Source organism: Micrasema longulum, unplaced genomic scaffold, assembly GCF_059751315.1.
Source record: "Micrasema longulum isolate JH-2025_06_02 unplaced genomic scaffold, ASM5975131v1 h1tg001521l, whole genome shotgun sequence".
Lineage (NCBI taxonomy): Eukaryota > Metazoa > Arthropoda > Insecta > Trichoptera > Brachycentridae > Micrasema > Micrasema longulum.
The window spans coordinates 59,496-72,927 of NW_028278704.1; the positions used below are offsets into that span (position 1 = coordinate 59,496).

General features: G+C 30.1%; 1 protein-coding gene across 4 annotated transcripts in view; it reads right to left on the reverse strand.

The window, feature by feature from the left end:
- Positions 1-13,191, reverse strand: part of LOC148275056 (galactokinase-like) — a 30,789-nt gene extending 17,598 nt beyond the window's left edge. For 2 of the 4 annotated variants that reach the window (XM_088236210.1, XM_088236212.1), the window contains exons 1-2: positions 10,719-10,859; positions 452-614 (exon numbers count right to left, since the gene is read on the reverse strand). In XM_088236210.1, the coding sequence (XP_088092336.1) occupies positions 452-613 (162 nt within the window). In that variant the 5' untranslated portion in view covers position 614; positions 10,719-10,859. Of the gene's footprint in view, positions 1-451; positions 615-10,718; positions 10,860-12,928 lie in introns of those variants that run through there. The other 2 variants (XM_088236211.1, XM_088236213.1) reach the window with 2 other exon arrangements.
- Positions 13,192-13,432: the final 241 nt, after the last annotated feature.

Consider the following 13,432-nt stretch of genomic DNA (forward strand, 5'->3'; position numbering starts at 1 on the left):
TCATATATGAACTAGTGATGTCGTTCAAGGTAGTTTTATTTAAATATTTTTTCCGTGCATTTTCAAGAAACTTTGCCGAAAAATTTAATGCTCTAATTTTTACCGCGCGTAAGAAAACATTTTTGCATCCCATTTCCCATAATGCTGAAGTTGCTAATTCGCCTAAAATTTTGCAATTCACACTGGTGTTCCCAATAGCCAGCTGCATAGCGCACTTGAATAAATTGTTTTATAACAGACCGTTAAAGTTTCAAAAGACTTGTTCTTCCTAAAAGTCGTAAAGAGTGCTGGAAAAATGGAAATTTAGTTTTGGTAGAATGGGATTTGAACCTCGGCCCTTTGATCCGTTAGTCCACAACTCGGTTCAAATAAGTGCCCCTGTTATTCCAAGAATGAGATATATTTGTAGACGTTGTGTGTTTACCTTTAAATAAAATTTTAAAATATTTACCATGGGAAGAACGAATCCATCGTTATAATCTGTATGTTCTCCAATCAAGTTGACTCGTCCGGGAGCGCATGCGGCTATTGTAGGTTCAATCCCAAAATGTTTCACAAAATTTTCTTTACACTTGACCACCAACGACTCTAATGTTGGAATATCTTGCAGCATTCTGGAATTAAAATGACACAAAATAAATCAATTGAACTAATAATATAATTGTGCTTTGTGATTGTAATAAATTTATAGTAGGCACAGTGCGTTCGAATGTTTAAAAACCGTACTCTCGTATATACTCCCTGGATTATTGACTATGGGAACTAGAACTCTCCAAAAACCCTTACGTACGGGACGTATAAAAATATGATAACTGCTTTTGATAAACGCAAAATGTACCGCCAGCACCACAGAAAATTTCATTCATATTCACTTTCTAAGAAAAACCAAATCGGGTCAGTTTTTGGGTGCGGAAAAGGGGACAACGTAACGTCGATTTTGTCAATTTTGCCGATTTTAGCTAGCCATAATCAGCCCGATGTGCAGTTTTCTTTTTCGCACAGTTTTGAGGAGGCATTTGCGAGATAGTGTCAGAAAAACAATCTTCAAATACCTATTGATTAAAATTCACAGCCACCACTTGTTTGATTTGAATGTAATGTACTAGGTATTACATTTTACCCGTGTCTGGATCCAAGCAGAATGGAGGAAATATTTCCAGTGTGTGGTATATAAAATAGAACCAGAACCCCAGAGTGTTTTCACTATCTCTATTAATCATTATTATTTTATTAATTTAAAGCTGATATGCTTAAATCTATTTTAACGAAAGTTATTTGTCGGCGCACTTTAACTTTCCGAAACAAATCTAGTCCATTTTTTAACCCATTGAGATCAGCTCTTGTGGAAGCTTATTCTAACCATCAACAACCAAATTGCTCAAGAAATGCTTCCGTATATTTAGGTTGAATCTCGTTTTCTCCAGCCTGAGACTATTGCCTCAAAGACGAGCATCTTGTTTAAGCTTGAACATGGGATCCAAATTTGGGCAGCTAAAGAGACTGTTGAGTATCTTGTATGTATCTATCAGGGGTGGTATTTCAAACGCAAAAGCGCGCGTAGAAAACGCATTTTTAACGCCTATTTATATAATTCGGTAGGATCTTTTGTTGTGTTTAATAGTAATAAAATATTTATAGTAACGAGTTATCATGCTTCAAGATTAAAAGATAGCAGTTATGTTATGTGATGTATTTATTTAGAAAAGTGTAAAAAAAGCTTAAACATCTACTTTTATCATCATAATCAATATATACGAAAATAATTTAAAATACTATTACCTAAAAGTTATTAAATCTTAAGGAATGGTAACGTGTTATTATTTAGTTTTTGTAACAAGGAAATATTTTATAATAATAGCAATATTTGTGATTACTGACATTTGATCATAATAATAACATATCCGTTTACGTTATCTTTAGTATAATAGCATTTATACAAATATGTGATGATTTCGCATCGTTATCTATCACTTGAAGTGTATTTATTAGTTAATTAGTTACACCATCGATCATTGTTTTCGATATTTTATCGACATACAGTACAAATAAGATGTTACTCAATATCAGATATAACATGATTAGATCTATAGCATTTCTTCATCTGTTTTTAATATCGTAGTGACACTAGCTTATTACAAGATTTCGTAGTATATTTTACAGGGTGTTCCTTAAACCCTGTCACATCCGAAGCCACGATGATCAGTATGGGCAAGAAGACATATGAGCATATTAAAAAAAATATTTAGAACGCAGAAATTTTGTAAAAATAAAATATTTAAAAAAACAAATGGTTGCTTTCTTCTGCAGGGGAGAAGCGAGGGGCCATGTGGTTGACAGTGTGTCAAACTCCCCTCTCCCCTCTCGCTTCTTCCTTACAGAAGTAAGCAACCATTTGTTTTTTTAAATATTTAATTTTTGTAAGTTTTATTCGTTCTAAAAATTTATTTTAATGTTCCAATATGTCTTTTTGCTCATACTCATTATCGTGGTTTCGGATGTAACAGAGTTTAATGAACACCCTGTATATACGATTACGTACTTTTTAAATTTCATTTAAGTATGATTGCACCCGATTTAATACCCATATATTTTTTCGCATATTTCTATCCTACTCTTACAACAAAGTTACGTATTAACAACTCCTCTAACATGTGCAGTAGGTTTGCATCAGGGGCGTGCAGTGGGGTTTTTCATTAGGGAAGCAATTAGTTTATAAGTAATTGGTACATAATAATATATACTGCCCTTAAGAAATTAAAAACAAACTAAACACTAATATGATTAGAAATAAAAGCAACCATTTCACATATCTAGTAATAAATTCAAATACAAATCAACCAAATTCACTATATATACTATAATACATAACTGCGAGTATTTTGTGGCGTAATATTTTATATGACTAAAATGCAGTGAAACCAAAATTGATTTTATCTTGTTAAAAAACTATCGCAGCGGAGAGAACAAAATTAAATCGGGTTGTGGTCCCGTGGCTAGTGTCTCGGACTCACGGATCAAAGGTTTTTAATTACTTATCTTATATATGTTAATAAAATCAATATATTGCTGCTCTTACTATAATGTGTCATTAATTTTGAAGATGTTTTTTAAATTGACCTAAATTTAAATTTACTGTCTTATATTTCACTTAAAGATTCTTCTTATCGCTTCTTTGAATCCCTTAAAATAAATATGTGTTTATGTTTTTCCTTTTTAAAAAAAAAATGTTATTACTATTTTATTTTATTTTTACATCTGAGCATGTTTTTCATTCTTTATTTTCATTATTAATTCTTAATTACTCTTACAAGTTTTCTTCATTTTTAATATTATTTCCATTTGTAAATACTCACTACAAACTACAAACCTTAAAATATATTTTTTTCACTTAAATTTTAATTTTTAAACAATTTTCATTTATGTTTTCTTTTTCCTTCTCTTTTTTATACTTTCATAATTAACCTAACATTTAATTGCTTTTTAATATGGAAACTTCACTGGTCCATTAGAATTAAGTCCAATTGTGTAAAATATTAAACTTTGTAACTGTACTGTATGTTTCCTGAATAAAAGAAAAAAAAAAAAAAAAAAAAAAAATGATTTTACGCTCCTTTTGGACTTTTCTGAATTCTATGAATATATAATGCCTACATTATAATATTTCAGAGCTTGTTGGATTACCGTATTTTTGTTGTCTTTAAATTTTTCTTATCATTCTTGTTTTCAAATAAGGTATTAAAATATTGTTATGGCTTTTTGATTTTATTATATGAAATTGTCAAACTTTATTATTATTTTAAGATTCTGTTGACCGATGTTATTATTTGATTCCGTTTAAATATGCCATGTTGTCACGTGGTTAAATTTGTTCGCCTTTTTGACGTTTGCAAAGTCACATTCCACAGTGTAACAATGTGTAAAAAATGAATAAAACATAATATTCCATTTTTGACATTTGGAATAAAAATAACAGTGGTAATGTTTCACTCAAGTAAAAACGCGGGTGAAACAACGCATTGATAGTAAAACGATAGTTAAACCAAATTCGTTAATAAATTAAACTATAGTAAAACCTTAAAGTATATAAGATGTATATACTCTAAGAGTAAAACTCAACTTTCGTTTCAGAAGTATTTGTTTGTGATTAAATTCCAAAACTAAAAATTGTTGATATTAAAAAAATATTGAATTTCAGTAGGTACTTATTTATGGTTGAATTCCAAAACATAAAATAAATATTTTTTTTCAAATATGGCATTCTTTTTGCCAACGTCAAACTCCGGTCGTCTCACCAACAAAGGGGTGTACTTATGTAGGAATACGATTTTTTTTAATGTATTGAATTTAACATTATTTTAGTGTTACCAAAAATCCAATAAAAAAAAAAAAATTACAGGGAATTTAAGGAAAGAATCTGATTGAGATCCACAAAAAACAAATGCTGCTTGTAAACATTCAAAAACAAACTTTTTTTCAATACAAAAAAAACAACACCTTTCCTTTTTTTCGCAAATGCATTCTCCTCGAATGCAACCCTGATAGATCGAGAAAATAAAACATTTATTCTCGTAACTTCTTTTTTACATATTCGATTGAAGATTTTAATATCTACGAACACGCACAGCGCAAAGATCTATATTTCTCTGAAAACCGCACGTAAATAGGTTAAGCCGTTTAGGAGAAGTACGGTGACATCACACAAACAGAGGAATTATAAATATAAAGATAATTTTAAAACAATCATGTCAATGGGGAACTTCCGCCCTACGGGAAATTGGATACAAACATGTTTTCTTGCGCACGGTAAAAATTAGACCATACAATAAATTGTACTGAATAGTTTCTTGAAAGTGTACGAAAAAAATAAATATGTATTTTAATCAAAACGCACTACATTGAACGACATCACTGGTTCATATGAACCAACCAATGATATGAGAACTGTGAAGGATCTCCGGTTTGCTTAAACGTAAACGAACCAATCGAAAGAACTGACAGAGAAGAACCTCTGACGTCTCACGCGGAGTTATTTCAGAAATATAAAACTTTAAAAAATCATTAAGTAGCCTTACGTGTCATGTACAAGGCTAAGGTACTCGGAAAAAATCGTTTATCTTGGAAATGGGATGTTCGATCACTGATTTTGGTTTATTGCCTTTATGAGTCCAATCTCCATTGTTGCAAAGTCCAAGAACAATGGCGCGTGATAACTACTTTTAGAGACAGTGTGGATATCTGTTAAAGATATCCCATCTTTCCTGCATTCTGCTTCAAGATTATGGCGTTGTAAACTGAAAAATGGGCACGGAAATAATAGATGTTCGATACTCTGTGAAGAAATATCATCGCATGGACAATAGTCATCATTCCTTAATTTAAACCTGTACAGGTAACTTCTCATAGCTTCGTGTCCGGTAAAAATTTGAGTCGTTTCAAAAGTACTTATTTATCGTAAGATCGGCATTATGATTTTTCAAAGTTTTGTTATTTTTAATTACTCCGCCAGTGACGTCGCAAGTTCAACACACGCGTCTTGGCGATAGCATTTTGTATCTTAAAAAAGAGTTTATCAATAAAAAAAAACACCCGATGTGATGAATACGAAAATTTTCAAGGCTACGAAGAGTTTCTAGACGAAAAGAATTCACTGCCAGCAGTGCCAACTAACGTTTTGAGAGATAACTTGCGACGGTAGCTTTGTGATTTAATCCTTTATTGATAACCTATAAAAACGCATATACGAGTACGCAACGAAAAATAATTTTAATTAAATGATGATTAATTCATTTTTTATTTTATGTAATAAAAAATATTTGGAACATACATGAAGGCAAGGTCACTAGTCTTTCAGTTCAGATTTATTAAGGGACTTTTAAAATGTTATATTATAATCATAATTTTAACTCAATATATCATGTCGACCTTGTCGGGAATCGAACCCGAAGCATCAGGGATGGTAGGCATTCCAGTACAGCACGACTCGGAATAATCTCCACTCGATTTCCTTTTTCAGGATTGTTATCTAAGAGTGGCCATTGAGTAGAAATCGTGTCTAAAAAAATATTTCAACGAATTCAAAATAATGAAGTAACCAGGTTGCAAAAAAACTTATTTTTTTGTTTTAATGGTAAATTCAAGAATTTAAAATCCCACTTTGGTATTTTTCTTAAATTCTAAGTTAAATTATGCCTTTAATAATCACTTTAAAAAAAACACCCTTGATTATGGAATTGTGTATTTTGTGATTTAAAAAAAGTTGTTTTGGTTGTAAAAATTAAATGCCTATACCAAGATTTTAACAGAAAAATTATTTCATCTTCATAATGCACAGATCAGAAATTAATTATATTTTGTACCAAAATATTTTTCTTAAAAAAGCAAAATACACAATTCTATTAAAAAGGGTTTGATCTAAAATGTTTTAACTTTTTTAAACGAATATTTCAAGCACAATTTATACTAGAATTAAAAACAAAATAAAAAATAAACAAAAATAACGTTTTACTTTATTACCTTTCCTGTTCAATTCGTTATTATTTTTTTATTATTATTAACATGTACGGCATAATTGCTTTTTACAAAACTTATAATTCAAACATATTTGCTTATCTTCAAATCGTTTAAAGAAATTTTACTTAAGTACTTTATCTTGTTTAGTTTAAATTTCAAAAAGCGTAATCAGCCGGTGGAAAAGTAATTAGGTATATTTTAGTTATCTTGAACTTTTAAGTACATTTTATTATCAGAAATACCTGAGAGAATTATTATTTTTATTTAATGCTAATTTTTTTATTATAAATTTTTAATGAATTTATCGCACGATTTCCTTTATTTCATTAGACTACAGCTTTTTTGGTCAAAAATACAACATTTACTCTACCGTTTTTTTTTCAACATGTTTCCCCGTAAAAATAAGTAAATGAAAATTTTCTATTTTTTTTTACGTAAGCATTTTTTTGAACAGGGATTTCTTTCTTCCTTTAAATATTTTAGTAACACAATATAATGTACACATAAAAAAACCTTGAATATATCAACAAAATAAAATATAAATATATCAATTCTTATTTGATACCGACATATTTAAAAATAATAAACAAACAATACTTTTTTAAACGCTGTTTTAAACTGTTTGGTTTTAGGCTACCTTTTTTTTTTTTACACACTAAACTTAGAATTTAAGAAAAAGATTTTTAAAACGAATTTAACTGTATTTTGTTTATTTCACTTTTCTTTATTTCGTCTGGGAGTCTATTTACTATGCTATAAAAAAAAACATATTTATGTACGAAAATGAGTATATAATTGAAAATAAACATGTTTAGAAGAAAAAAAATGTATGCATATTCTGCTTTTCATACAGAAAATTTAATTTGACTTTTTTAGATAAAATTGAAGATAAATGTTAACTTCCCATTGTAATCGTGGCCCAGGCCCTCTCTCCATACGCATTTAAAGCTCTTTTTAATGAGAAATTCCCTTCCACTTTTTGGAACGTTTCATACTTGTGGGATATCGGCGTTTTGTAGAAATCTATAAAGTCCTCTGTTACCAGGCGATGGTATATCATATTTTGTACGATCAAAACTTTTCACATCATGAAAAGATTTTCGTAGTCTTTTTTTAAATAAAATAATTATATTGTTTTCATATGGTATAATTGTAATAAATAAATAATACATAGGTAGGAACGTGACCTATGTAACTAAATAATGTTCTGAACTCTAGACAGTACACAAACAAACGTACATAAAATAAACAATATGGATTATTAATTGAATATTAGATACATTGTATTACATATTTCAATAATCTTATTCAAATTGATAAGTGCTAAGCACTTGTATGAATTTTTTTTATCTTTGACCGACTTATCAAGAGGCAGAAATTACCAGTATTTCATTAATATTAAATATATATGAAAAATAATAAATGTTGACGGTCCGGTCCATCTTTGCAGTAATTTGTTTTTATCTAACGAGCGGTTTTATTGGGTAATTCTTAGTACAATACAAACAAGAATTGATTTATTCTTTTTTTTAAATTATTTTTTTGTTTTTTCAATCTGTTTTTAAAATATATTTTATTCGTCATATCGTACACATAAAATTATACATGAACATAAAATTGCTTTCACTGTCTACCTAGGGTTAACCAGTCAGCCCCGTTTTACGACTTCAATTAAAATAGTTAAAAAATCTCAGATGGGAAGTTCAGTGATTTTTTAAGTGTTTTTTGTTTGTTAATAGACTATTTAACTGAGCCTCTTTTTAATTTTTATGTTTCGTGTTATCAGTGCTATGATTTTTTAAAGTTAGTATTTTTTAGATTACTTCGCGTGGGGCGTCTCAATTTCTCTTACCCTCCTTCTCGGTGAGTTCTGTTGATTGGTCAGTTGACTTACCGTAAACAGAAAATCTATCACGACTCTCTTATCATTGGTTGATTTGGAAGAACTTAACACGTTCAAAGGAGCATTTATTAAAATCATTTTTATTAATTTTTTTGATATTTTCAAGAAATTTGGCCGTACAATTTAATACTCAAATTTTTATAATCATCATCAAACCGTTATTCACACCTGGGACTCGATTATGATGGGAAAATAAAGACGTCATACATTCACCTTGATGGTATAGTTGAAGATAAATTCTCTCTAGCGATTACAAAGACACACTACCGACTCCCCACCTTCAAGTTTTGGGTAGGTACATCGATATGAAACAAGGGGAAGCGTACGTCACGGTACACATATCTACGCGATCAAATGACGCAGCTTCAGTATGACGTCATAGTTGAAGATCAAAGTCTCTAGACCGACTATTAAGATACACTACCGATCCCCCCACCATTAAGTTTACATTGTATTATACCGAAGGGCCTGGAACCCCTCGATACGCTTATCTACACATTGAAAGTGACAAAAAAAAATTTCCACCTAGCAATTTTTCCTTTAATTATGATTTATTTATATTTTTAATCGTTTTGAGGTTGGCACTTTTTTTCTTGAAAGCCTATTAAAAATATGAGAGGGAAATAAATAAATTTTGAAGTCGAATTCTGACATAACTGTCAGTTTAATAAAACAAAAGCATATATGCGAAAATAATGTCGCTAGGTTCTGTCCTATTAACATATAAGACTATCTAGGCGTTAAAAAGTTACCACTGTAATAAATTAATTTAGTTATTATATTTTTTCCATCTGTTTTACTATTTTTCTAAGAGAACATATCGAGAGTCGGCCTTGTAATCTCTCAGTACTACCTCAGTAGATACATGCAGACGATCTTTAAGCATATCGTTTTGGCTATGGTTAAAAGTCATATAAAAATTGAGGTACTGATGATGTAAAGAGGACAGCATTTTTAAAGCGAATGCAGCGTGTCGCGTGTCTCAATCATCTGTTACAAAAAGTAAGATTCTAACTCTTCTGCATCTAGCGGCATGAGGTAAGTGTCATTATTTTTTAGGGCTCAGGGCATGTCTACGTGTATTTATATGTCAATGGACAGTAGGCTTTCCCTAATGTAAATTTTATTTAACACTTTGGTACATTATATTACATAGAATTAAGAATAGTCCAGAAGGAGCGTAGAATCATATTTGAATACATCGGACTGTGTCCAACAATTCCCCCACTATGCCCCACTTTCGCTGCGCGCATTTGTGATGTCGCCGCGTAATGTTGCACGATGGGAAAACATATAATTATAACACAAATTGAAGGTAAAAAAAAGCAATCTGGTAATTTCTTTAAAATTTTATTGTGCACATGGAAATATTGTTGACACAACAGAGTAGATAAGTAAAGGGTCATTTAATAAGAGTAATTGAATCAATGAACTTTAAACTTAAAATACAAAACAAATTTCATCTTACATAAAACGGATATTTTTATATCATGTTAAATAATATTTGATATTTTAAAGATAATGTCGGTCAAATGTCCACCACAGAGTTGTTTGATCCGAGGTCTAATTATCATTATTTCTCTTATAAGATGAGCAAAATAGGGTAAAAAACTTTACTACACTGGCAACACTAACGAAATTTCCATTTTGTTTCTTCGACAATCTGACGGATGGAAAAATATTTCAATTTTTAACTAATGCATTTGCTACTTAAACATTCGTTTTCTAATTACACACGAAATGTGATACCATCCTGTTTCTTTAAGATCCCATCAGTATTTCTACACTTCAAAAGGACACAACACGGCATAGTTGAATTCAAATCAGGAGTTGCGTACTGAGCAACGTCTACAAAGAAACTAATGGGTCAAAACGTAAACCTACTAATTTCTGAGTTGTTTAGTCGCCTTCTGTTTGATGTGCGTATGCGGTTTCTGGACTATTCTTAATTCTATGTTATATTATGTTATATTAATTTGATGTACCATAATTCATGTTGTTTTGTGTATACAGTTAACTTTATATAGAAACACAACACATAAATAATCGATTGAAAATAATGAAGATTTTGTATGGGAGAAATCATGAATAATATTATTTGCTGAAACATGTCATGATAATTCTTGACACGTAATTGAAATACTCTCGCATTTCATACCCGGCTGTCAAAACGCCGCGCCGCGCAAACTTTCTTCAAGCGTTCCAAATTTTAAACTTTTAATATGAAAATATGAAATAAAAGAACGTCTGGAATAAGCAGAGATAAATTATTAAATAGATGGGTGACAATTTTTTCTAAACGTACCTGATTATTAGAAAGTAGGAACTCTGTAAATTAATATAACGTTCACGAAATAATTATTGCCGGACACAACCGATGGAGAACGAACGAAGCACTGATGGACTCGATCGAGTTGCTGAGTGTGATAAGAAATGTTGTTCATTTTTACGCGACCGAGTAGATATAAATTAATACTAAATACAAGGAGATACAACGTTTTTTTAACCTTTTGTTATCATAATTTTATAGAGATAGTGGATAGGATTGAATATATTATCTGTATTTAAACACTTGTTGTACATATGATTTTATAGTATTATAATTATTGAAATATCAGTATCACATCGAACGTAAAATAACAGTTGTGGGGTTTATGGCTTTCCATTTACACTAGCAGAAATGGTGTAATTTTTTAAAAACTTTTTCAGCGCATTTCAACGCATTAATGGTTATAAAACGAGTCTGATTTTTTTCTCGAAATGTAATTCTTAAACTATTCGCTATGTTTGAAAATGTTTATTACTTTTTTTATATGTATGTTCTCGTATATGTTTTTTTTTTCTTTTCATATTTCTAGTTACTTATATGTATTTTCTTGTTACTCTTGCTATAGTTATGCTGTTTTATCATTTTAACAATGTGTTTAAAAACACATTTTTTTTCATATGTATATTCAATGTATATGTTAAAGGCAATTTATGATGTTTGTAGAAAAATATCCATAATCCACTTGTAAAAAATATATCCATCACTATCTCATTTTTTTTATATCCTACTATCTGCTTAAAATTGACCTAAAGACCTTGACATTTGCTCTAGCCGGGCTTAAAAGGTGGTAAGAGTAATAATCTCTTTACAAAAAATTATATATTTTAAATAAACACATAGACATACTTAAAGTAGCGAAATAGTTGGCACATAATTAACGAAATTGTATTAATAAAATTATTATTAAAATCAATAATTCCAAATCAAAAAAAAAAATTGTTTTGTTGCGGCAAAGAGGAAATACATTTTTGAGAAGAAAATATGGAAATCTAGGCATTTACAGGGCTTAAGACCTATCATTAGCCGGTTTGAGTGGCTACTTACACACTGTAACATTCACCATTCTGCCTATGTTGAAACATCTACATTTCCTCAACTATTTCATTTATTGACTTTGGTGAAGTAAAATAGCTGTGAAATTGGTTTTGTAGTGTTTCAAATGGTCATCACACCAGCGTCGTATTGAACAAAAAATAACAGTTCTGGAATGTTTGACCTTCCATATCGACTAGCAGAAAGGGCGTAATATTTTGTTTTCACTATTTTGAAAATCCCTTCTCAAGAATGTTTTCCTCTCTGTTGCAACAAATTTAAATTTAAATAGCTCCCTAGGGGGGAAATCCAGTCTATCTACAAACATTTGGACAAACTCGAAACATTTTTGAAAAAAAACAGTAATTTGACTCCGACAAATAAACCATTTATTATTTTGATAAAGAATTACAGAAATATATACATAAATAATAGTAACCAGATTGTGGTCCCCTGAAAGTGTCGTGGACTGACAAATCAGAGGTCCAAGGTTCGAATCCCGTTCCATCACAACTTGATTCCTATGTTCTTTACAAGTACAGTTATTTACAAGTTGAAAATTACCCGAAAAAAATATTCGGTTAAATCCTAAAAACGTGAATACTGATTTTTATAGAATACAAATATATAAAAATATTACATAGTACCAAAACTATTAAATAAACCAAAAAAAATATGAATATATTAAGCACAGAAATCGTGAACAATGTTAAACTTAATTTATTTGAAAAAAATATATATTTTATCCTATTTTACGTATTCTACACGTGACATTGAATCAGAGACAGTATATTCTTCTTCAACATCCCCAGAGTATGTATTCTGATAGGAAGTTAAAATTTATCTTCAATTTTATCTACAAAGTAAAATTACGTTTTCTGTATGAAAAATAGAATGTTTCCTTTTTTTTCTAAACGTGTTAAATTAACGGTTACCGACGAAAATACTTTGAATTTTCATGCAAATATATACACTCCCGTAGATAAACATCTATATTAGTTTATATCGTCTCAATAACTCAGTATACGAGTATACCGATGAAGATAGCCGTTCATAATCGCGGCCCAGAATCAATTAAATTTTGCATAGTGACTTAAGATGTTCAAAATATCGATTTAAAGACGATAACAACCTTAACAGAAAACGGTACCTACCTAATGTGTTTTTATTTGGTGTGTTTACGTTTGCAAAACTGAAGGATCATCTATTCAACTCTGCATACATAATAATATTCACTGGATTCTAAAACACTCTCTTGAATTGGGATTTTAGAATGTTTTAATATAATTTGGGCGGCAAAAACGTTCACGTCACATAATTTTTGACTTCTCACTCATTTTTACAAATCGGTTGTCATGCGCATGCGTTTGCCGCCAAAACCAACAACAATATGACATTATTAAATTTGTCGGGCAGTATTTCAAATAGCTCAAACAATGGTTTATAATATTTTGTTTGATCAGATGTTTATGGTATCATCAGATATCTTCTAGAAAACGTTACGTTTTAATGATTTGTAGATGAACAGCAAAGATTCGTACCCTTCCAAAACAGGATTGAGAAACATTACTTTTGCGTTTTATTCATAGATGTCTATCAATTTCATTCGGGAAAAGTTTGTCTAAGAAAATATTCTAAGAAGATTCTAGATAGATTCA